The 26,671-nt window shown below is 42.2% G+C and overlaps 1 protein-coding gene across 1 annotated transcript; it reads left to right on the forward strand.

Moving 5' to 3' along the window:
* Positions 1–697: 697 nt before the first annotated feature.
* On the forward strand, positions 698–26,059 carry LOC138751044 (scavenger receptor cysteine-rich domain-containing protein DMBT1-like; the record flags this gene model as incomplete). Its single annotated transcript, XM_069913144.1, has 13 exons — positions 698–1,015; positions 6,642–6,962; positions 8,652–8,966; positions 14,911–15,225; positions 15,645–15,956; positions 17,722–18,036; positions 18,975–19,289; positions 19,363–19,437; positions 20,532–20,837; positions 21,366–21,497; positions 22,996–23,082; positions 23,166–23,243; positions 25,797–26,059. Coding segments are annotated over 13 exons (2,912 nt in total), but the record flags the coding sequence as incomplete, so codon positions are not given.
* Positions 26,060–26,671: the final 612 nt, after the last annotated feature.

Raw genomic sequence — 26,671 nt, forward strand, 5'->3', positions numbered from 1 at the left:
AGCCCAAAATCGATAAAATGCACCCAAAAGCGTTTAGGAACCGACCTCTTCTTAGTCCACTGAAATTGGAACTGTCTGAAACTTTGGTTGGACTTCATTTGAGGTTTTGCGAGCTACAATTATTTATACTTTGTCCCATAACTTCAAAGTCTTGTGGCAAAACTTTAGATGCAGATCTTTTCACGTCTTATCATTCGTGCTTCCCCACTGGCGACACCATTTCATGGCCGAGGAAAGGTACATGCACATTTCACACTGGCTAACTTCATTTTATGGAATTGCATCGACTTTAATGAAGAGAAGGTAACCGAAAACCCAAAATAGCAACGAAAGCACGTGTTAATTCAGAACCTACATCAAACAATCAAATTCTCACATATCGTTTTATTCTATTTCAAGATTATATTTAAAGAAGGCGACAGGGTTGGCAGAGGTTAGCGCAAAGCTGTTCCAGCGCCAACGATCGCGCTCTCTGTAAGGAGTTTGTACGTTCTCCCCACGTCGGCGTGGGTTTCCCCCGGAGGCTTCGGTTTCCTCCCATCGTTCAAACGCATGGAGGTGGGGAGGGGTGTAGGTCAATTGGGTGTAATTGGACGGAACGGACTCATGGGCATGTTTAAATTGAAAAATTAAAATGTATTAGATCCTATTCTTACAGTTCAGCTTCTATCGTCACCCCCTCTCTTGACTTTCTCAGGGCTGGAAGAACTCGTATTGGTGGGGCCGGAAGCACCATGTATCGGAGACTTGAAGATCAAATACAATGGCCAATGGAGCTTTCTCTGCACCAGTCAATGGAACTCAGCCATTGGAGCCGTCGTCTGCAGACAGATCTCCTGCGTGTCTTACGACATTATTGTAGCCAAACGCATGTCGCCTAAAGAAGCACCGATTTTATTGAACACTTTTCACTGCAAGGGATCTGAGAATTCATTATCGGAGTGTTCTTCCACTGCCATGAGTGCGAACCCAGAGCAGTGCCAAAGCGGGGAGATTGTCAACGTCTACTGCCAAGGTATTTGCGTTGTTGAATGTTCTCATTCCTTTTGTCTAATCCTTGGCGGCAGAGTTGTTGGAGCAGACTCACTGCCTTTTATATCCAGATTCTGAAAGCAGTTGTGGGTTTCTGGGAATAACCCTGTTTTTTTTATTTGGGAAGTCCATTGCTGTGACTTTTCACTCGCGTTGTGGTCAATACTTGTGCCTTGTTGCTTTCTTTAGGGCCTTGATAGAGTTCAGAGGCTTCATCTTAGGAAAACGCAACGGTTAAGGCGGTGCCTACCGGAGTTAGATCGATGCCAAACTGTCCAGCCGCAGCCCGTTCGCTGTCATTGCCTGCAGACTAGGTTCGACGTGAAGATAGACAATAGACAATAGACAATAGGAGCTGGAGTAGGCCATTTGGCCCGTCGGGCCAGCACCGCCATTTTAGATCATGGCTGATCATTACCATCAGTACCCCTTTCCAGCCTTATCGAATCTTTGGCAGCGATTCCCGACCGTCCCGTTCCCTGATCGATCCCATTTGGGAGCATCTCTGCTGTTAAAGGCCTTTGAATGGATTGAATTATCTCCGACTGTTCAGAAAGAGTTGGGGCTTTTTTGAATGAAAGTCGTCATTAGGTATCCAGGAAGCCAAGTAGAGGAGATGGATTCGACGTGAAACGGACCTTTCTCTTCATGATCTTTTATATTCATTTTAACGATGCCGCACGGTCGAAGGTCCTGCCGGCCCATGAAACCCGCGCCGCCCAATTACAGTCAGTTAACCCACTAACCCCGTTCGTTTTGGGAGGAGGGGCGGAAACCGGAACACCTGGATAAACCTCTCGTGGGAGAAGGGACGAACTCTTTAAAGTCAGCGCTGGATTGGAGCCCAGGTGGCTGGTGGCGCAGTGGCGTCCCAAATCTCAGAACACTGTGACCAGGCAGTGGCGAATCCAAATAGCCAGTCCAGAAATGCTGTCATCTCCTTCTTTTCCACATTTCGGTGCAAGAAGTGAGACCAAAGGCGAAATGACTCTTTAAGGAAACAAAGTCGCTGATTTCTTGTGCATCAACCGGTAAGAAGTGGGCAGAACCCCCATGAATTTTATTTACCGGGTAAAGGCAATTAGGCATTTAGTGGTCAATAAATTTTTCCATTTAAGCTTAGGCTTCTCCCATTCCGGTTTATTCATATTGTCTTGTAATACTTGGTCTATAACAGAAATATAACTCTTTTTTGGTATAGAAGAAATCAAAGACTCGAATTCTGTCAATACAGGTATAATCATCTCTCTACCATACATATTTTTCACCAAAGCTTGAAGTTGATAATGAAGAAACAAAGAATTTTCAACAATATCAAAACGCTCTTTCAACTGATTAAAAGAAAGAAACTTTCTACAAAACAATCCTGTAACATCTTTATAGCCTTAGAGTCCCAACTCTTTAAATGATTATTAAACATTGAAAAAGGAATAAGCTGATTGTTATATAATGGAGTTAAAATTGATAATTTACTTTTTGATCCTAAAATCTTATCTTTTTTAAAGTCCATAGCTTTAACAGATGTTTTAATATTGGCATATTATATTCCCGCAACAAATTTACATTCCATTGAAATATAAATTGATGCACTTCAACTTCAGAAATACAAGCCATCTCAACTTTCACCCAACTCAGTGGTTGGTCCAAATCCATCAGACTACTAATAAATTTCAACTGGGCTGCTTCATAATAATTTTGAAAATGGGTAATTGAACCCCACCCAACGCATACTTGCAAGTAAGTTTATACAATGCTACCTGCGGTAATTTACCTTTCCATAAGAATTCTCTCATAGCTTTATTTAAATCCTGTAAAATCCCTTTGAAAGAGAACACAGTATTGATTGAAATAAATATTGAATTCGAGGAAAATATTCATCTTAATACAATTAACTCGGCCAACTAAAGTTAATAGGAGATCTTTCCAATCTGCTTTAATCTTTTTTAATAAAGGAATGTAATTTAACTTATATAAAGATTGATAATTAACATTGACAATTATTCCTTAATATTTAATTTTATCAGACCATTTCAATTTAGTAATATTTTTATATTCTGAATAATCTTCTTCTCCAACTGGTAAAATTTCACTCTTATTGCGATTAATTTTGTATCCAGATAATGTTCCATATTGTAATAAACATGCCCGCAAATGCGGCAATGATTGTTCTGGATTTGTCAAATATATCAAAACATCATCTGCAAAAAGATTAATTTTATATTCTTCATCCATAACAATGGACACCCTTGTCAGTTTGAACGTGTCAATTTAAACAGTAATGAAACTTGACCATTTGTCACCACTCTGGCAATCGGGTTCGTATATAAAGCTTTAACCCAACCAATAAAAAAGGGCCAAATTTAAACTTTTCCAACACCTTAAATAAAAAGTCCCATTCAACCCTGTCAAAAGCTTATTTGGCATCAAGTGCAACCACCATTGGATGGTTGAGCTGCTGTTGATTTGCATTGACCAAAGTAATTAATCGAAGAATATTATCTGAAGCATTTCTATTCTTAATAAAACCTGTTTTATCAATAGCAAGTCGATTTGCTAACACTTTCGCTATGATTTTATAATCTATATTCAGTAAAGAAATAAGTCTATACAAAGACACTTTCAACAAGTCTCTATCTTTTTTTGGAATCACAGTAATGAAAGCACTAGAACAAGATTCCAGCAACTCATATGCTCTTGTTGTGATACCTCCACAAACACAGGATAAATCTTCATAAATTTTTGAATAAAATTCCACAGAAAATCCATCCAAATGACTTGCCATTTGGCATCTCCAACATAGCTTCTTTAATCTCAAATTCTGTAAATAGAGCTTCCAATTCCATAACATCCTCCACTTCCAATGCTGGTAACATTAATTTAGATAAATAAGATTCAATAGAACCACTATCCTGTTTCCCCTCAGAAGTATACAATTTTTTGTAAAATGAATAAAACTGGTCATTGATTTCCTGAGGTTTATAAGTAACTGTTGAATTCTTTTTAACAGCATTAATAGTCCGTGAAACCTATTCTGTCTTTAACTGCCATGCTAGTACCTTATGTGCCCTCTCACCCAACTCATAATAACATTGCTTAGGTCAATTAATTAAATGCTCAAATTGATAAGTTTGCAATGTATTATAACATAATTTCAAATTAGCCAAAGCCACTTTTTAAAAAATCTTCTGTTACATCTTTCTGAAATTCCTTCTCCAATTTAGCAATTTGCTTCTCCAGTTCCACACTCTCTGCCATATACTGTTTCTTAACTTTAGTAATATAACTAATAATCTGCCCTCCTAAATAAGCTTTTAATACATCCCATAATATAAAGCAACTATCTACAGAATTAACATTTTCCGTCAAAAACAAAGTAACCTGTTCCTTAACATAAGTAACAAATTCTGTTTTTTTTCAACAACATTGTATTAAATCTCCATCTATATGCTAAACGTACCACTTCTGAACTTACGCAAGAGAAAAATAATAAAGAATGATCCGATATAACCCTACTTTTATATTCCGCCTGTAATACTCTTCCTTGTAAATGTGCGGATACTTTAAAAAAATCTATTCTAGAAAATGAATCATGTCGGGAAGAATAAAAAGAGAAATCCTTCATAGGATTGACCCTTCTCCAAATATCCACCAAACTTAAGTCCTTCATCAAGGCCCATTTTGTGTCACCATCTTTGATTTCTTTGTACTTTTTGGAGATCTATCCAGTAAAGGATCCAAAACACAATTAAAATCTCCCCCTACTATTATTAGCTTGATTTAACAACAAAAAAGCACCAGAAATAAAACGCTCAACATCCACATTAGGTGCGTAAACATTGAGCAAAGTTCAAGGTTGACCAAAAACTTTACAATTCACCCGTCCAATATTTCTTTCCATATTTTGTAATTCAAAAGGCAAATTCTTATGAATTAAAATTGCATGCATTGGATGTTAAACACATAATCCAAAATCTTCAGTCCACTTTCAAATTTCAACTCGTATTTTTTTTTAAATTTTAATGAGACCTGATTATTCTCTCGACTTTGTGATCGTTCCCCTATCTTTAGCATGAAGAAAGGCAGAAAGGTGGTCATTCATTTCGGGCATGAGTGGATTTCTGGTCAACAGAGCGCACGAGTTGCTCTCTCTCCACGGCCGCTCTCATCCTGATGAGGATTCCATCATATCTTATTCACAATTCACATGTCCACATCCTCGCAACCTTCTCTCTCCATTTTTTCCGTGAGTTGCGAACCATTCGACATCTAATCTCGACGCGAGATGGTTCGTCCCAGCTCTATTCTGCTTTGCGGCGAAATCTGCCCTCCACTCGGTAGTGCAATGTGGTGGTGCACGGAAATCAGAGCCTGGCATCCAACAGGCGATTGTCCATTTTCTGTGGAATATTTAGGCTTCGGGTAAAATCAGTCCCAAGCGCTGAGAAAATGAAGCAGAACAACAGATGGAGAACCTACTTGAACTTCTTTCCACTAACTATGATCTCATATCTCTCGATTCTTTTGGTTTTGCAGATTTTCAATGAAAAATATATCCGGAGCTCCGTTTCCGACAAAATGATCAAATTAAAGCAGGTCACATAGACACTTTCAGACTTGTCCTTATTTCTCGCTCTGGACATAGCAGAGTTGTTGCAGTTTTATGAACTTGAACTTTCGCCACAACATAATTCAGACACAGGAAACTGCTCATGCTGGAATCTTGAGCAAACTATGACTGGGCGGAGCAGACAGTATCCGTGGGTAGAAACGCTCAGTCAACGTTTGGGGCCGAGTCCCGTCTCCTTCTCTCTGACCACCTTGTAGCTCGGCTTTCGATATGTTTGAAATAATAATATTTGAATAGACCGAGGAGCTAAAACAATTATAGTTCCGAGTCCTTCACAGCCGCTGCATGAAAACAACTCCAGGCGTTGGCAGAGATTGAATTGTTACGGCAAACAAGGAATAACTTGCAAATCAGATGAAATATTAAATCAAAAGTATTTTGTTGCTTTGGATTATTCGATGAAACAAATTTAGCGCAAATATTCTCAACAACTGTTCGGCATCGCCTGGCTGTTCGGTAAGAGTCAACTGTGGATACAACGCATTGTACCTGCTTCAGAAAGAATCAGTAGAAAATATACCTTATATAAAACAAGTCTGTTCGATTCCGTGGAGGTTCTAATTCTAAAATTAAATTGCTTGGGATGAGAACTGCTGTGAGATCGGAAGTTGGGGCTGGATTTCCGAGGTGGGATTCTAAGTGGGAAGGAACATCACTGCTTTTAACATGTTTTAAAAACACCGAGGTTTCACCTCCCTCCGGTGAGCAATTTCACCACCAGCCGATTTGCGACTCGAAAATGTATTTTTACTCTTTGCCAATTTACCGCTGGACGAGCCATGTTTCCTGAAAGATGAGAGAATTTGAACTTTATCTCTTGTCTGTAGGGCCATTTATTTCCTCTTATTATTTTTACATTTGAGTTAAAGCAAAACTGACAAGAGAGCACCAATTGTTTCCTGCTTGAAGCTTGTCACCCCAGCTTAAATAACGAAGTGTTTGAAATGAATTAACTTGGAAACTTAATTTTATTATCTAATAGTTAAGAAGAACATGGTTCTGACCAACGGAGGCAGCCGCTGTGCTGGAAGAGTGGAAGCCAGCAATTTCTTGGTGAACTTGCGCACCATCTGCGGCCGCAACTGGGATATGAAAGAGGCTCAAGTTGTGTGCACCTACCTTGGCTGTGGCGACGCTGTATCTGCTTCAGGCAATTCACAGTTTGGAGTTGGGAAATGGCCTATTGTGCACGTCGAAATTCGATGCAATGGCACTGAGGATGATCCTTGGAAGTGCGAGAGAATGATTTTGGATCACCATAACTGTTCTCTGGAGAGCGAAGCAGCCGGCGTTGTTTGTTCTGGTAAGTTTATTTGTCACATTATACCCGGTACGGTGAGAAGGGTTCTTCTAACAGGTTCTCTCCACCATTCTTAGAGATAACATTTACAGAGTACAACGTTAGAATACAATTCAACTGTCTGCAAGCAGAACATTTGTGGGATTCGGTTCATGGGCACGAAACTGTGTTTAAATCTGTTGGTGTGAGATTTCCGACTCTTGATGGGCGAAGAGGGAATAGAGTGTGTGCGGGTTGTGATCGATCCTTCATTAGATTGACCGCCTTTTCTAGGTAGCTGGAGATGTAGATATTTTGTGATATTTTAGCTTCTGTTTACACTCCTACCCACAACAGAGAACCACGGGTCGGGGGCAGAAACTAATAGAATGTGCACGTCTTTAATTTGCCTTTTCCCGTCCCGGAAAGGAAAAAGATTTATTGTTGGTGCTTAGCTGACAGTGTAAACATGTGGGAAAGCGAGAATGTTCTGTGATGGATCCTGTCACTGGCTGGTTGGAAAGAAACCCAAGAGTAAAACTAGTAATATCTATGTGAAGAAAGGCGGGCAGAAGTCATGGCCAATTTTACTAGAAAGCAAAGTCTCCACAGCACAGCGGCCCTCACACCGTGACGAGAACGGTTCGGTGATAAAAGTTCTAATCTCAATTATATTGTGCACGATTAGCCCATAATTTAAGCAATTAATTCAGCAATTGCATGCAGTGATCATTTTAAGGATCTGCACCTATTTTGCTTTCCGGAGGTGGAAGTGTGTGACCATCAGACTGGACCTGAACCCAAAGGAAAAATCTCTCTCCCAGTCAATTTCAACTAAATAGGGGAATTCAGGAATTGTCTTGAGGTCATCTTCAACCTGCTACCATCAGGTAGGAGCATCAAAATCACGAGAGCCAGGCTGGGAAATAGCTTATTCCCACATTCTGTGGGATTTGTGGAGTTCACTTAAATTGGTGCGGACTAGAAGGGCCGATATGGCCTGTTTCCGTACAGTAATTGTTATTTGGTTATATGTATATGGTCATTTATTAGTAGGAATGAATACGGATAGTTTTGTAAAAACACCGAAATCCTGGAGGAATTCTGCCGGTTTTTCCAGCATCCAAAAAAGCAAAGATAAATTGCCGACGGTTCGGGCCCGAGCCTCTCTTCAACGAAAAAGAAGAAATAGAAGAATAAGGGATAATTCTTCTTATTCCTTGAAAAAGGGCCCAGGGCCGAACCGTCAGCGATATATCTCTGCAGTTTATGGACGCTGAGAGACCGGCTGAGATCCTCCAGGATCCTCACAGAGTCCTTTCATGTTTTACCCCCATAGTTTGCGCCCGCCAACCGTCTCGTTTATGGTTTTTTGATTAACATTGCCAATATGTTGTCACTTTTTAGCGGGTGCAGGGTCGCCATTTCAACACCTTCTCATAACAATAAAGCATTGTTTTATTGCAGCTTTTCACCGTTCGTTCTAGTTTGAATATCTCCAATTGTTGGCGACTCTTTGACTTACAGCAGGGCAAATATTAATGTACATTATGCATATTGAATTTTTAATTTATTGCTACATGGCAATAAAATGAACCTTGAACTTTGATTTACTTTGGTAAAGTGAAGTGTTAAAGAAACAACTTTATTATATGGAATATATTCCCGTATTTTAATTGTCTAAGGAAACTGTCTAATTTCAACAATTCACAGCTCACAGAGAAGCCAGGCTGGTTGGTGGACATGACAGATGTTCCGGCAGGCTGGAGATACAGCGTGGAGCGATCCAGGGCACAGTGTGCGGTTCGCATTTGGATTTATCGGATGCACGTGTGGTGTGTAGAATGTTAAAGTGTGGGAACGTAATATCAGTGCTACAAGGAGCCTATTTTGGAGAGGGTAGTGGCTTTGTGTGGCAGGAATCCTATGAGTGTCGAGGCGATGAGACCACCCTCTGGAATTGCACTACCAGACAAAACAACCAACAAAACTGCACCCATAGAAATGATGTCAGTGTCATTTGTTCTGGTAGGTGTTTTGACATTTCATTTATACATAAGATTATACATTTAGCCTGGGAAAAATTCAATTCTCTACCCTCTTGATAGGGAAGCAAGCGGCGATTGAAAGCGTTGAGTCTGAGCAACGTACTATGCTCGATAACAGTAACTGGAATCTCTCTAAAATGTATACAGAAATATGATTGAATCTTAGAAAAGCCATTATGCCACTGATATTTGGAAGTCAAGATGTGATAGAAAACGAAGAACAAACAGAAAAGAGTAGAAATTCTGCTGCTTGTACCTGATGTATACCCCTCTGTTCCCTGCATACACGTGTAGAAACCACATAAACGCTACTAATGCATCCTCTTCCTCCACTACTCCTGGCAGAAAGTTTGAGACATTGACCTTTTCCTGTGTAAATAAGTCAAGTCAAGTTTATTGTCATCTGATTGTACAAGTACAACCTGACAAAACAGCGTTCTCCAGTCTGCATGCAGGCACACAACCAGACATAACACCATGGTAGACAAAAAAAAATACATATGCAGGACAATACACACAAATAAATAAATAAATAGATAAATGATGCTTTGTTTGTATGAGAGTCTCGGATGGTCAGTGTGAGCAGTTCCTTTGGTCGTTCACCATTCTCCCTGCCCGTGGGAAGAACCTGTTCCTCAGCCTGGCGGTGCTGGCTCTGATCCTCCTGTATCTCTTCCCTGATGGGAGTAGCTGAAAGATGCTGTGTAGAGGGTGGAAGGGGTCCTCGATGATTTTCCAAAGTCTTTTAAACCCTCATATCTCCTTTAACCCACACCCATGAAACATGTAGCCTCCAGTATGTGACATTTTGTTTTTAGTCTGATTCACTACTTTATCTTCCTTGGTCAGTTGTGGAGGTGGGCAGCTGAATGGTTGATGCAATTTCACCCACAGAAAGGTGCCATGTTGTGATTCTTGGAGGTCTGACACGGGAAGGACCTACACAATGAATGGAAGAGCTCTACGAGTGTTATAGAGTAGCTGTACATGGTACCTTGAAAGTGACCTCACAGGTATATAGGGTGGTCCAACGGCTTTTACCATATTGGCCTTCATCAGTCAGTATTGAATATAAAAGTTTGTTGGTCACGTTGCAATTGTACAAGATGTTTGTGGTGCCCCATTTTTGAAGTGTTGTGTTGAGTTTTGGTCAATTTGATGCAGGAAACATATCTTCAAGGAGTGTGTGTGGAGGAGATTTCTGAGGATGTTGCCAGCATGTGATTCTGAGCTATAAGGAGAGGCTGAGCAGGTCTTCAGAAAAATCATGAGAAATAAATTGTGTGAACATAGAGTATTCTTTGCCCAGAGTAAGGAAATCAGTTACCAGGGTAGAAAGGTGAGGGTAGAAGACTTAACAGGAACCTGAGGGGTTACATTTTATACACAGAGGCTCGTGGGTTCGTGGAACAGACTGCTGGAGGAGGTGGTTGAGGCTGGTACTTTTGCAATGTTTAGGTATGGCTACATGGATTTGATTAGTTTAGTAGGATATTGGCTAAATTCAGGCAGGCAGGACGAATGTGCATGGGACATTTTGGTCGGCGTGGGCACATTGAGTCCAACGGTCTGTTTTCACATTGAATGACTCTATGCCTTTCATAATTGTGTGAACATATCCGGCTCTCCTTTGACAGTTCCGAGAAAACAATGCAAGATAATCCAACCTTGCTTTGTAGCTCATATCTTCTAATCTAGCAACATCCTGGGAAAACTCTCTTGGGCCCTTTCCAAATTGTCCACCCTCTTCCCAGACTCGGGCAACCAAAATTGCACACAGTATTCCAAGTGTGGCCTAAACAAGGTTTTTATATAGTGGGAACATGTCTCCCTTACTTTGTACACAATGTCCTGGCCAATAAAGGCATGTATACTACTTGGCTTAATTATTGCCCTGTTTACTTGTAAGGATGCTTTCACAGAGGTATGAACCACGTCCCCAGATCCCTCTGCATATCAACATTGTCAAAAGTTGTCATTAACCGTTTGTATTCTCCTTACAATTGTCCTCTCATAGCACCATAGTTCACACTTGTCTGACTTGATCTCCATCTGCTACTTCTTGACCTATATCAGTAATTGATCTTTATCCTGTTGTGTGGTTTGATAGCCCTGTACACTGTCCACAACACCTCCAATCTTAATGTTATCTGCAAACATCTTCATGCAGACACACACTCGTTCATGCACTCAACCAATTCATTATCTAAGCTCTCAATTCACCGTGGATCAGCCTACCATGAGGACTTTGTCAAAGGCCCTACTACACTCAAGTGGACAACATTCACTGTCTTACCCTCATCAACTAACTTTATTACATTCTCAAATACCGGCATCAAATTGGTAAGAAATGCCATACTGACTGTCCGTAACCTGAGAATGTAAGTACTCTCCAGGTGTAAATGCATAAATTCTGTCCCTATGTATATTTTCTAATAGCTTCTCTACCACTGACGTGAGGCTTATCAGCCCATAAAGTCCTGGGTATCCTTCTTTAAGACTAGTACAATATTAGCCACTTTCCAGTACTCTGGAAATAGCAGATTGCTATTGAGATACACAATTCTTTGTCAAGGCCTCATGAAACCTTCAAATCTTTTGCACACATTCATGTTTAGTCCTCTACTACTTTGTTCTCTGATTTTTAAAATGTATTTTACATCTAACCTTCCTCAGTTTTGATTAAATGACTTTGAACTTTGCCTCTGTGAATACACATACTGTCAGACCTGGTGAATCCTTGCACCACCTACTGATTTTATTTAACTTCACAGTTTGTGCAACATTTAGCAATTGATCTGAAATCTATCTACCCAATGGAGTTCTTCTTCCATTGCACAGAGTTTTATTGCAAACTTCCAACAAGACTGTTTCCTTTTCATTGACTGTCAATAAATTTATTTGCTCTTGCATTTTCTCATGGTCCATTCTACATATTGTGCCCTGATAAACCGTATGGCCTGTTGCAGTGACTAGATAGCATAACACATTGAGTCCACACTCATTGATCACAACATCAACATGAATGAATTTCTGAGCTCAGTGACTTACTATATATGCAATTGCATTGCGGATGCTACAATGACCAAATGTGACACAGCCAGGGCAAACCAGAAACCATGGCTTGATGCAGAGGTTTTGTGCATGAGATCGCATGACACTGCCTTCAGGTCGAGTGACCAGAAGCCATTAAAATCTGCTCAATTCTGGCTTCCAACCAGGAGTATGCACAGAGAATCCACAGACAGTTATGATACACTGGCAAGACAAGGCTTCTTGGCAGGGTATTCACGCCATAACTGACCATGAGTCAACCCTACGTGTAAGTGACAATGATGTGACCCTTCTTCTGTGCACAGATTGATGAAAAAATGTGACACCAAGGAAAGTCCCTTCTCTGCCTGAAGAACAGGCATGCTACATAGCCGCTGTCAAGGTGAAGAGGATCCTATTCAAAGTAGTGACACCATACAATATACCTGGCCAGGTGCTGAAGGACTGGGCAGCCCAGCTGACAGAGGTGCTAACGGACATCTCCCACAGGATTTAAGGCAGCAATGATCATCCCAGTGGCCAAGAGAGCAATATTAACTGGATTAATTGATTACTTCCCAATAACACTGATCTCGATCATGAAGTGCTTGAGCAACATAATGGAACACAGAAAATTCCACCTTCATCCAAATATTGGACTAGTTCCAGTTTTGGCTACTGTCCATTTATGATGATAGACCCTTGACCATCTGCTCCATCCTAATCCACATGGAGAATGATGCCACCAATGCTTGTCTGTTGTTCATTAAAATCAGCTCATTGTTCAATGTGAACATATCTCAGAGGTAGGTGGATAAACAACCCTCTCTGCAAATGGATTCTGGACTTGTTGACCACCAAAAGTCTAGGTTGGCAGCAAATCTTCAAGGCCCATCATTCTGAGAGCTGCTGGTTCTTGACTGCACTTCAAAATTCAGCTCAAAATGAATCAAAATGAGTTGGCTTCAGTGGCAATAGTGATGAGTTAGAGAGGAGGGTGTGGGGGTCTCATCAAATGGTGTGAGAACAGCAACCTGTCTCAACATAGACAGGACAAATTACATGTTTGTGGACTTCAGGAAGATGAAGATCAGAAAGTTTGCAGTTGACACTAAAATTGGAGATGTTGTGGACAGTGAGGAAGGTTTTCAAAGCTTGCAGAGAGATCTGGACCAACTGGAAAAAATGGGATGGAAAATGGCACTGAGGACTGCAGAGGAACAAAGGGATCTGGGAATAGAAATACATAATTCCCTGAAAGTGGTGGAACAGGTAGACAGAGCTGTAAAGATAGCTTTTGGGATCTTGGCCTTCAGAAATGAAAGGAGTTCAGATGCTATGGTGAGGTGGTATAGACATTGGTGAGGCCAAATTTGGAGTATTGTGTGTAGTTCTGGTTGCTAAACTACAGGAAGGATATCAGTAAGATTGAAATAATGCAGAGAAGATTTGCTAGGATGTAGATTTGCTGGCTCTTCAGAAGTTGAATTACAGAGAAAGATTAAACAGGTTGTGACTTTATTCCTTGGAGCTTTGAAGAATGAGGGGAGATTTGATAGAGGTTTACAAAATAATGAGGGGGGAAGACAAAGTACATGCGAGTAGGTTCCTTCCACTTAAATTGGGAGAGATAAATACAAGAGGACTTGTCTTTAGGTGAAAGATTTAGGGGGAACAATAGGGAAAACGTCTTCACTCAGAGAAAGGTGGGAGTGTGGAACAAGCTGCCATCTCACGTGGTAAATATGGGCTCACTCTTAAGAGTTTTAAGAGTAAATTGGATTGATACATGGATAGGAGTGGTCTGGAGGGTAATGGGATGGATGCAGATCAGTGGGACTGGCGAAATGGTGTTTCGGCACAGACTAGAAGGGCCCAATGGCCTGTTTTTAATGCAGTAGTTTTCTATGGTTCTATGGTTTTATCAACGTCTCCGTCGTGAAGCGAGTGGAGAGCACAAAATTCCTTGGTGTGGATATAAAGGACGACGTATTCTGAATTAATAACTCCTCAACAGCCAGGAAGGCATAACAGCGCCTTCATTTTCTCAGGAGGTTGAGGAAGGCAAGGCTACCAGCCCCCGTCTTGACAAAATTTTGCCGGAACGCGAGTGAGTCCTGTCTGGCTGCATCAGGTAGCTGCATATCCGTCACACAGTATTTGTGACCCGCGACTATCAGGAAGGAGGTACGGGAGCATCAAAATAAGGACTGCCAGTCTGGGAAATAGCTTCTTCTCGAAAGCTGTGAGATTGATCAAAGTTGAAAGTTCAGATTTATTGTCAGAGCACATACATTGCATGATACACAACCTGAGATTCTTTTGCCCCGTGGGCCAGTCTGCATTTCTAATTACCAGTAACGGTAAAGTGTACTCAAACCGAAAGAAATGTGATGAAAAGAAAGAAATTTGAACAAGAATGTAAATAAACTGATCATGCAATACTGAAAATAAATTTTCAGTAATACATAATGAGCAAAGTGAGAGTCCTTAAATGAGTCCCTGATTGAGTTTATCGTTGAGGGGTCTGATGGTGGAGGGTAGCTGCAGTCCCTGAACCTGGAGATAGGAGTCTCGTGAGTCTCTTATAAATAAAGTAAGTAAATTACTCAGATTATTTACACGTTTATTTCATATAATCGTTTTCTATATCCATCTGATTATTGTGCACTGTGTGAGAAATGGATTATGTGTGTATGTGTGTGCACCATGGTGTGGAGAAACCCAGGTTCCTCTGCTCGTGTCAGATAATAAACTTGAACTTGAGTTCATTCATTTAGTTCTCAAAACCAATCTGAGTTTGGTTAACCAATAACGTTGGTTATGTGAGATATGAATTATTTAATGGAATGTATCCCAGGTTAATTTTGCTGGTTGGTTTTACACGAAAGGACAAAAGGGACCGCGGCTGGTTGGTGGCAAGGACGACTGCTCAGGGAGAGTGGAGATACTTCGAGGTGACACCTGGGGAACGGTCTGCGACACTTACTGGGATTTAAAGGATGCGGCCGTCGTCTGCAATCATCTCAATTGCGGAGCGGCGACAGCAGCGTCTATGGGAGCTTTCTTTGGCGAGGGAAACGGTTCGATATGGAAAGATATCAACGAATGTCGCGGCAATGAGATGCGATTGCGTGACTGTCACACTGCATCGTGGGGACACGATACATGCACACACAAAAACGATGTGGGAGTGATCTGTTCTGGTAGGTGATGTATTGTGAAGTATTAAGTATGCCCTGCATTCTAATGGTCTTTTTGCAGGGCTAATCAGTCACGACGTGGCCTATCAAGTCACGTCACATTTTGGAAATTGCAAGGTGAGTTGAACATTTACACGTCACCAAACCCAAACATTCAGAGAGACCCCATCCATTTTCTTTCCAACCGTTCCTTCAACGTAACCTCGAGCATCACAAGATGATGTAACCCGTTCTTAGTTCCAGCTTTGCCAGTTAAGGAGCTCCTTTGACAACCGAGACATTCTCCTTGGCATTTCATTGATGATGCCACATTTGCAACCTTAATGTTAATCTTGGTCAATTTGAATTAATGTGTATATGCATTCACCATAAGTCACTGCAAGATCTTGAATGACATTGGTTTCCAAATTGCATTATGACAGTGGACCCTTGGCAGCTGCGACTGGTGAATGGAGAGAGCGGTTGCGATGGCCGAGTCGAGGTTTATCACGGCGGTGTCTGGGGCCGAGTCTTTGACACCCAGTGGAATTTCAATAATGCCGATGTGGTTTGCAGACAACTAAACTGCGGCCCCGCCATCAATGTTTACAACGCCTCCAGATATGGAATTGGAAAGGGGCCTGTAATTATGTACAATGTCGGTTGCAACGGCTGTGAACCCTACCTCTGGAACTGCAATTTCACACATTCCGACTCTTTCTCGGTCGACCGTGATGTCGGTGTGCTTTGTTCTCGTAAGAACGTGCTTTCTTAACTTTGTTGTATTCATATCTGCACCCGGAATGCCACACGATTCCAGATTTTGTTCCACATCTCCATTGCCTTGCTTATTTCAAGGACGGGGATTTGTTTGTGCTCGGACATAACCAGTCGTTAAAAAGTGAACGTCCGATGTGGAAATGTGAATAAAAGCATAATTAACCATATAACCATTTACGGAGCGGAAACAGGCCATGTCGGCCTTTCGAGTCCTCACCGGTTCACTAGAACAACTCCGCTAGCTCAAACCTCCCGCTCTCCGCCAATAACCCTTCAACCCCCTCTTCTCCACGTACACATCCAACCTTCTCTTAAATGACAGAAGGGACCCTGCAGCAACTATCTGAAATTCTAGCAGGCCAGACAGCACTTGTGATAGATAATCTTGCTCAAGTTGAATAAAACAGTGGGATAAACTTGTAAATGGGGAAAAAAATAGTAAAATGCTTTAAGTAGCAATGAAGGCGAGGAAGGGGAAATTAAAAATAAAACGCTGCGATCGTGAGTTCAGTTTCTTCCACGTCAACCTAGTGTTATTCATTCAAGGCATGTGGGCTTCATAGGGTGAGTTAACCATTGTTATAACCATATAACAATGACAGAACGGAAACAGGTCATCTCGGCCCCTCTAGTCTGTGCCGATTTAAGTCATCTTCTCTAGTCCCACCTAGAGCTCCCTGCCCATAACCCTCCAATCCCCTCACATCCATGCACCTATCTAACATTTTCTTAAATGACAAAATTGACCCTGTTGTAATCACCTCTTCCGGAAGGTCATTCCATAAGGCCACCACTCTCTGAGTGAAGAAGCTCCCTCTCATGTTACTTCTAAACTTTTGCCCCTTAACTCATGACCCCTCGTTCCAATCTCCAGGGGAAGAGCCTATTTACATCTACTCTGTCTATCCCCCTCATAATTTTATATACCTCTATCAAATCCCCCCTCAACCTTCCAAGTTCCAATGAATAAAGATCCAATCTTTCTTTGTATTCTGGATACTGCAATCCAGGCAACATTTTAGTAAATCTTCTCTGCACCCTCTCTACCTTATTGATATATTTCCTATAATTTGGTGATCAGAACTGCACACAGTATTCCAAATTTGGCCTCACCAATGCCTTGAATAATCTCAACATCACTTTCCGACTCCTATATTCCAGAATACCAAAAGCTTTCTTTACCACCCTATCTACATGAGAATCCACTTTCAAAGCACGACGAACCGTTATTCCAAGACCCATGTGTTCCTCTGCATTCTTCAATGCCCTCCCCTTCGCTGTATATGTCCTGTTTTGATTATTCTTCCCAAAATGAAGCACTTCACACTTATCTACATCTACATTAAACTCCATCTGCCATCTTTCAGCCCACTCTTCTAAGCGTCCGTTGACCTGTTCAAACAATGCAAGAGGCCACAGACCGAATGATTCGAGTGGGAATGGGATACAGAATTAAACTGACAGTACTATACCGGCTATCAGCCGTTCCACCAGCAGATCTGAAATGTGACCACCCTCTCCCCCCGCCCCCCGCCGCCCCCACCTCCCCAGATGTTGTTAGACCCACTGAGTTCCTCCGGCAGGTTGTTTAGTCAGCCCTCTATTTCATAAATGACCATCACATGCAAACTTCAGGTTAAACAGAATTAAATGTTATAAATTGGGAGAATTTAATTGCGAGGTTTATGCAAACTGTTGCCAGATTCACAATTATGAAATGCGATTCTGTCTGTGCTGCAGGTCATGTTCGTTTAAGATTGGTGGACGGTGGAAGTCACTGTGCCGGAAGGGTGGAGGTTTACTACAATGGAGCCTGGGGAACCGTGTGCGATGATTCCTGGGATTTAAGAGATGCTCGTTTTGTGTGTGAAGAATTGAATTGTGGTTCTGCTCTGAACGCAACAGTTTCCGGCTTGTTTGGCCAAGGTTCAGGTCCCATTTGGAAGATTGACTTGAAGAGTTTAGTGAATATTAGAGGCTCAGGGGAATATCTGGCCAGATCCTGGGGCGAAAGTAACTGTGTTCATAAAGAAGATGCTGGAGTTATCTGTTCGGGTGAGGAGTGATTTATATTATGCACAATGTTTTGACTCCAGGTAGAAGTGTGATTTCCCCATGCATGGTGAAGAGGTCCGATCAGGACAATCAATCATTTTATGTTTCCCTGGAGTTCAGGAAACCAACATAAAATCGGTTGGAACTATAGTGGTAGAATTATTTATTAGCGAATATTCCAATATCCACGTTGATTCTATGAATCGATCCTCTGAATAGTGGGTTCACTTTTCACTCGAGAGTTCATCGACGAAGATACCCAGGCACTTGCCAATGTGCAGTCAGACAGTTTCATGTGTCTGCTCGGTTGAACCAAGATTGCCTTCATCTAATTTATGCCAGAGTTGTGTTTAGTCCCCATAAACGGAGGAATTTCTTCAGTCAGAGAACGGTGAACCTCTGGAATTTGCTGCCATGGGCGTCTGTGGAGGCCATGTCGTCGGGTGCATTTAAGGCAGAGATGAATAGGTATTGAATAACCGGGTATCAAAGGTTACGGGGAGTGGGGCTGAGTGGGAGAATGAGTCAGGTCATGATGGTGGAGAGGACTCGACGGGCTAAATGGCCTACTCCTGCTCTTTTATCTCATGAAATAGGAGAAGCTTTTCCAGGTATTACCGACACTAAGACTGATGGTCATTTTCTAATTATTACTGGCACCTTTCTATATAGCATTTTTTCGTCAACCACGACGTGACTTCAGAAGTATGCTGTTCACTAACAGGTCTGGGATGTATCCTAAAAAAGCATTGTTTCTTTCGCGAGTTAACATGCACTGAGACGATTATCATCTACAGCCTCTGAGTTATCATTAACATTGCAATAAACGTCAGAATTTCACCGCACAACCAGAACACGGTCCCCTGGTTTTCACAGTTGAATTAAATGCCGGTATCTTTGGAACAAAGCTAAGGCTCAACTTTTTTTTTGTTCTTCAGGTCACAAAGCGATAAGGCTGGTGAACGGGTCGAATCCGTGCCAGGGTAGACTTGAAGTTTTCTACAACAGAGTCTGGGGGACTGTTTGCTCGGATTTTTTTGACATGACGAACGCAGAAGTGGTTTGCTCGCAGCTCCACTGCGGCTCGGCAACGATGGTGAAAAGCAACGCGGCATTTGGCGAGGGGTCGGATCCTATCTGGCTCGATGACGTGAGATGTCGCTTGGACGACACCCTCTTATGGCAATGTCCATCTTTACCCTGGGGCAATAATAACTGCGAACACAGGGAGGACGTCGGGGTCATTTGTTCAGGTAATAAACTGAAAACAGAGATATTGCTATTTGCAATAATTTACCAAAATGATGGTTGGAACTTGCTTTACAGAATCAAAGCCGACGAAAAGCCGAGCCGGCGGGAATAGGAAAGAAGAGTTACTTCATTCAATTACAGAGCAGTCTGGTAATGACACTTCTCATCGGTCCATGGATTTATCTTCTTTCGGGTTTCCCTGCCGAATCTATTTTTCCGCTGATAAGAAAGGATTTTCTTCATTCACAAGTTCTGCCCCCCATCGCCCCATTGCGCAGTGGACTGTTAATTCAAGTCATGCTCGAGTCCAGTGGGACCCGTAATCGAGTGTTCGGGTGGAGTCATGGGACCGATATTATTCCTTCCTTTGCAAATAACCGTTGATAGTCGACAAAGGGGTTCATCGTGTTTCAACTGTGCCAGGCGCTATCGGCGTGCAACCAGGAGGAGGTTTGCGATGACATCAAAGTTAATGGAATAGTGTATTTAGTTATCGAAGGTTAGGCACGATTAGGGTCAACTTCGGAAATGTGCCAAGGGACGGAAGATAGAATTTAAATCGGACAAGTGTTAAGTCAAACCAGGGCAGAAATTACATCGACACTGGTACGACTGTTAGTACGACAGCGCTGCAGGACAGAGAGATCCAGGGCAGAATTCCATATTTCCGGAAAGTGGTGCACAAGGTGTCGAGAAAGGCGCGGGTCATGTCTGCCTCATTGGCTTGTATGTGATGTTGGTGAGATCGCTGTTGTGTATAGTGGCAGTTCTGGTAAGTTTTTAACACAGAGAGTTGTGGGTGCCTCGAATGCATTGTTAGCGAAGGTGGTGAAGGCTGGTACAAAAGGGGCATTGATATGACTCAGTCACGCGCATGGGAAGAAAGAAAAATGGAGGGTTATGAGGAAGGGAGGGAGTCATTGTTTTTGGTAGGAATATGTAAGTCGGTACATTATCATGGGTCGAAGGGTCTGTAGTGGTGCTGTAATATCCTAGTTCTTTAGACAGCTTGGTTGGCATGGACGAGTGGAGCTGAAGGTCCCATTTCCATACTGTACATCACTGTGTGACTCCAGTAGTGACTGTAAAATAAACTGGAAAGCGACACATTACGTCCTAAGAATCCCTGAACCTTTTCACACACATTACAACAACTTAGGACTGGACACAGTATTTTCGGACTCAGGGAAATGTAAACCATGCATTCGGTGCATGTTAACGTGCTCGTCCGTCGCTCGTTTCAGGTCTGAGGCTCGTGGCAGGGTTCGACAATTGCTCCGGAAGAGTCGAAGTTTTCCTCGACGGGTCGTGGGGAACGGTGTGTGACGATTCCTGGGATAGTCTCGATGCCGCAGTCGTGTGTAGGCAATTGAACTGTGGAGATCCAGTCTCGGCTTCCGGCCACATTCTATTCCCCAACGTGAACGGGACCATTTGGATGGACGAGGTTAAATGCAAAGGGAGTGAATTCTTCCTGTGGGATTGCCAATTTTTAGCAATGGGTCATCACGACTGTGGTCACAAAGAAGACGTCGGGGTGATATGTTCTGGTCTGTGATCTTTCCATTTTGATCCCACTTCTCCCGATATTTCTGTATTTTAATCATAAAACAACCTCGCACTCGCCAAGTGTTCCCTATTGGCCCCCGAGAATCCGCAACGAGTATCTCACTCTACATCGTTTTCCCGTCATTCTTTCATCCCAGTGTTTTGAGGAAATAATTGATTGCCTTTCTAATTTTCTGTTCTGATTCAACTAGGCAAAAATGGTTCTGCACAGACTAGAAGGGCCGAAGGGTCCTGCCTCTGTGCTGTAGTGATCTATGCAATCAGTTGTGTCGTTCTCATTCGTTTGAAAGTTGGGAAATGAGCAAGGCCATTGGATGAATATTTAAGATGTGTTGATTCAAAGGATGTCTGTGAGGATAATGGAATAGAATTGACATTAAAATAATTGGAAAAATTAACCTCGAAGGGCCCACTAGTGAACGAAAGTTTTACCTTGTGTTGTTCTCGAACATTTCGGTTTGGTTCAAAGGCCGCAACGCGCCAAATTAACCACATTATCTGTCTTTCAGGTAACCAGCCGCACGAACACCCTTTTAATTACTTACGAGCTTTTGTATACGTTACTCCTTGCATTCTTGCTGTTCTTTTGATTGTCGTGTCATTTTACTTGGTCAAAGTTATGATGCGAAGAACCCAGAAAGGTGAGTGATTGAATGTAACAGATATCACAAATATCTATTCCACCCGCTCTTGGAATCATGAAATCATTCCACTTAGAATCGGTCTCTTCTGCAATAATAAGTCGATGGCAATATGCACGCATCCAATAAACCGATATTTATCCCATTTAATTATCCCAAATATCCCTTTTAAAATTATTTTTATATTTTCAAATTAACATGAAAACATGAGATTCATCAATTACATAAAAGAAACAATCTTAATGTTGATTTTGAGTAAGTTTACAAAAAAAGAAAAAAACCCTAACCCCCCTCCCTCCCATCCACTCAGGGGGAAAAAAAGGAGAGAAATAGTTAATCGAATTGAAAAGAGAAAAGAAAAAATATACCAAAAAAGAAGAAGGTTCATTTCGCTCACCAATCAAATTATCCTGACACCCGGAATCCCAGGTGGTTCCCAGATGCAGAGGTGGAGGTTGAGGGTGGCCATGGCTAAGAAGCTACACCCACGTGTGGATGATATGGACTCAACTATTTAGTAAAACATCTTAGTTCCGCTTTCCAATGAGTCATATCCAGATGGGAATCAGATTTCCAGGTCACCGCTATACACTTCCTGGCCACCGTCAATGTGATCTTTACAAATCCCAATTGGTGTTTATTTAGACAGCCTGGTTTTAGGTCTTTATTTCCCAATATAAACAATTCCGGGATCTCTATAAATCGAATCGAATCTTAGTGATTTGTTCTAGAAGATTTCCCAAATCTTCCCAGAAAGGCCTCACCTTGGAACATGACCAGATTGAATGTAAAATCTTTCCTGCTTCCTCTCTGCATCTAAAACACTGATCTGATATTTCTGTTTATATTTGTGTTTTATTTCTGGTTTTAATTTGTAATGCAAGACAAAGATAGGAGACAGATTTGCTGGTCCGACTTATGTTGGGACAACATCACTAATACTATTAACGTAAGGTAGAGCTTGGTGCAAAACAATTTCCCCCCAAATATCTCTCGACTCCCTCGCAGTTCTCACGCTGACCTATGTGCTTGGGCAATACAGGGAAGGGAAGAGAGCAGAGCATTGGGGAAACACATGTGGTCACATCACACTTAACTGACAATTAATGAAAAGAACAAAAACGAGATGTACAGCGAGAGGGGACATATTTTGTTCAAAATTGAGGATCAAAAAAAATTTGAACACATCATACAGACGGACATTGTGGTCCTGTTTTCTGTTTAAACAGAAAAACCAACGCACACATTCATAGATATTCACATCTACTCTCAGACACACCCCTGGACCCCACCCCACATCTTGGCCCCTTTCCTGACAGTATCATCGGTATTTTACCAATTCACTCCATAAGCATCCGTAATTCAGAGAAATAACATTTATTTCTCCATCTATGGACACGTTTTCCGGTGAACCCTTTTCACGTGCATTTAATTTTCGAGAGAGAACATAATTATTGACTTTTCATTTGTTTGATCTGTTATATTGTTGGTATTTTAGATCATGAAAAATGGCAGCGTCCTGTCACTGGATTTCCTCAGCCGATGTATGAGGAGATAAGTATTCGGGGATTTGGAGGACAACAGGGTAACTATATTTAAACTTGGTAGAAGCGGTTTCTTTAAAATTGCAGGTCACCCCGTTTAATGAGATCTGTGTTTTGTCAGTAGAAGGACATTCGTCCAGTTGTGTCAACGAAGATGAATATTGCATGGTGAGCGATTTATACGAAGATGAAAATAATGACGGTAAATTGGATTGAAATGATATCCCACGCTACTCCCAGCAGGGAGAGAAATAAATCAATATTTGCCTCAGACTTATTAACTTTACAAACACAGGTCACTTCTCAGATTAAAAGAAACAAAAAGCAGGTGCTGGAAACACGATGCGCTGCAAACACTCGGTCCGTCAGGGAGGTTCAAGACACAGAGAAACACTTATTCATTCAGGTCGAAGACCTTTCTGTCCTGAAATAAAAGGGCTCTCCTGCTCACTCGAGCCATTAGCATGGACGTTCTGTTCCTCCATATTTTATCTCTTGTGGCCCAAAACATTTTCACTCTCGCCAAGGCACAAACCAGAAGCGCGACGGATATATTCCAGTGCTCAAAAATGCTGGAGGAACTCACCAGATCACGCAGCACCCATGGGAAGGGTGGCCCAAAAAAGATGGCCAATGTTTCGGGTCTGGGCCCTTGCTCAGGAATTCCCTTGGGCAATATATTCTGATCCATCAGCAAGAAGACAATAAACATTGAAAGGGACAGGGACCGAACGCAAACAAGCGGGAGGAGTTGAGTGGGCACGGACGTTGGGTGGAAGGACTCGTTTCCCCCTGACGCCGTGACTATCAAGGAATTAGGCTTGACTGAGTGAGAATCGACCCAAACGCACGACTCAGAGACAGTTCAGTTAGGCGATTATCAGAATTTTAACTAGGAATCATAGATTCAGTAAAAAGGGGATCAATTGGAGAAGGCAAACAAATTAGCAGGGCAAGACAGAGGGCAGGGTCAAAAAGCAGTCCAAATATTTAAAAAAAAACACTTGGGAATAGGCTGTCGCGAGGGAAAAGGCGCTGCGACACTTACACCAAAGGGCTAAAACGAACTGGCAAAGAGGGAAGAGAGCACACAGCTTATAACAAGACACCGGTGGGTCATCAGACACAAGAGGGAAACTTGACAGGACGTGGGAAGCTGGAGACGAGACGAGGCAGTGACTCGATGCTGAGATCCTGAATGCAATGATATGAAGTCAGTACCAACTTAAAGGATGAGAGTGAAACCAAGGCAGTGACTCCACGATTAGAAGTTGCAAAAATCAATCAACATTACATAAAATATTTCACCATTAAAGGAAATGCAGCAAGTATTCAAACTAAAAACAAAGCTGGAGAAACTAGCAGGTCAAACAGTGTACTTAAGATAATGATATATAACCTATGTTTCGGACTTGAGCTCTTCATTAAGGTTTAAGCAAAATGTAGACAGGCGTCCGAACAAAATGGAGGGGGGAGGGGTAGAGGAGGAGCACCGTCCGAATATTTGAGAGACTGCGAGAACAGGCGGTAATAGGTGAATAAGGGAGAAAGGACGCGGCAGCAAACGGGGGGGAGGGGGGCTGGGTAGGGGTTGGCTCTGTGAATGGAGAGGGAAGGGGGGAGCTGGGGGAAAGGAGACGGGGAAGGAGAAGGGAGGGAGAATGGGGAGACGGCTAGCAGACACCAGAAAAGTCGATGTTAAAGACTTGGAGAGTACTCAAACTGCTAAGGCGTTCAGCGGGTCAAGCAAGATCCGTAAAGTAATAAAAAAACAAAGAGGACTTTGTAGATGCGGAAACTATATCTTTTTTTGATGAGAAAATGTTTGGTAGACGAGGCTGCATCCATGGGGAGAGACAGAGCTCCTGATTCGGGTAGAGGAACCTTTTCCCGTGCCACTTCTCTTCTGTTCGTCCACTGAGCAGATGGGCTGATCTGGAGTTTATCTCCGTGCTTATCTCCGTTTTAACGACCAGAGAGACTCTCTCCCCGACCATCGCAGCAGCTTCACGAGTTTACTTTTTAGAATTAAAATTAATAATATTTACAACCCGGTGGAAGCCGATTCCGGCCAATGAAGCTCACACCGTCCAATTCCAAGCACATAATCTGCCAAGCCCGGACTTTCCTGAAGAGTGGGAGGTAACGGGAGAACCCTCGCTGGTCAAGGAGACTCCCGACAGGGATTCGAACCCGCGTCGCTGGTGCTGGAGCACCGTCGCGCTAACCTGGCCACCTTCCCAGTCTGGCGAAGTCGGTTTCTCTTCCCGCCGAGTTTTACCAGCAGTTTCTTTTATTTCCGAATCAAAATTTACCTTTCAGGCCACGAACCCCTTGTTTGCCCTTTGGATGAAAGGTTGTCATTTTAAAATGCTCCGTTGTTTTCTCTTTCTCAAATATTCGGCAGAGTATTTCAAACATTTCCTGTTCCTACGAAGTTTGGAAAGAATCGAAGTGGTGAGACTGGGGCAGCTCGGTTCGTGCCGTGGTTAATAACGCAATGCTATGGCAGAGCCCGCGACCCGGGCTCCAATCCGCCACTATCTGGAAGGAGTTTGTTCGTTCTCCCCGTGGATTTCCTCCGGCTGCTCCGGCTTTCTTCCACCCTCCAAAACGTATGGGAGTTGTAGGTTAATTGGGGTATTTGGCCAGCATGGGCTTGTGGTCCGGAGGGATATGAATTACCTGACACTTTAATTCGTACCATTTATTGAAACAACATGAATTCTTCTGTCTTGTGTGGTTCATCATTCAGGTATCGTTTCTCTCGTGGTTTGATGATGCTGGATTATTTTGAATGAGGTTATGAGAATTCGGATTATTTTCTACAGTTCTAAATATTCATTTGTTTCGGATGACATCGGACTGCAAGTGGAAGCTGTTAAGCGTATGGTTCAGTGAAATTGGAAATACAGACAACGTATTCAGTCTATAAAAAATCCTGACATCTGGTTCAAAATCTAAAATGGGGTTGTTTCTTTGTAAATGTCTCGATTAAAAAAAAATCTTTCATCTAAATGATTTGCTTTGGGTTGGTTGTTCATTCCTAAATTGGTGGTATTTTACTCTTGGACCTTGGAGGATTAGTGTTTCCATAGATGTTCCTTGTCCTCATCTGTGTTTTTTTAGAAAAGGGAAAAGCGGATGGTGCACTTTCCCCTTATTTCGTTCGACCCAAAGGATTCCCAGCACAGTTATTACTCCAGACAACCATGATTTCGCACTTACCGGATGAAGGGGATTCTCGCTCCAAATCTGTTGTTGCGTCTTGCAGTTTTATTTCCTTCCCCCTTTGTCACAGGAATATGAAGATTTAGCCTGGGTTTGATCATCAGATTTTAAATCTGAACTAGCCTTGACAAATCTATTTGTTAAGCAAAAGAATGGTACTTCAGGGGAAATGTATTCCTGAGGTTGACCCCCGCATCTTATGCTTTACTGTTTGCAAGCCATCACACAATTCATGCTGTAGCTGTAACTCAAGGAAAATTAAATGAAGTTAAAAATCTGTGGGACTCTTCCCTTCTCCCTACTCATGGATACTTTCACTCATCACACACTTCAGCTCATTGACAAGTTCAGCCAAGTTTTTGTCGATGTTATTGTCCCCAATAAAATGATGATGACTAG

This window comes from Narcine bancroftii, unplaced genomic scaffold (genome assembly GCF_036971445.1).
Source record: "Narcine bancroftii isolate sNarBan1 unplaced genomic scaffold, sNarBan1.hap1 Scaffold_626, whole genome shotgun sequence".
Lineage (NCBI taxonomy): Eukaryota > Metazoa > Chordata > Chondrichthyes > Torpediniformes > Narcinidae > Narcine > Narcine bancroftii.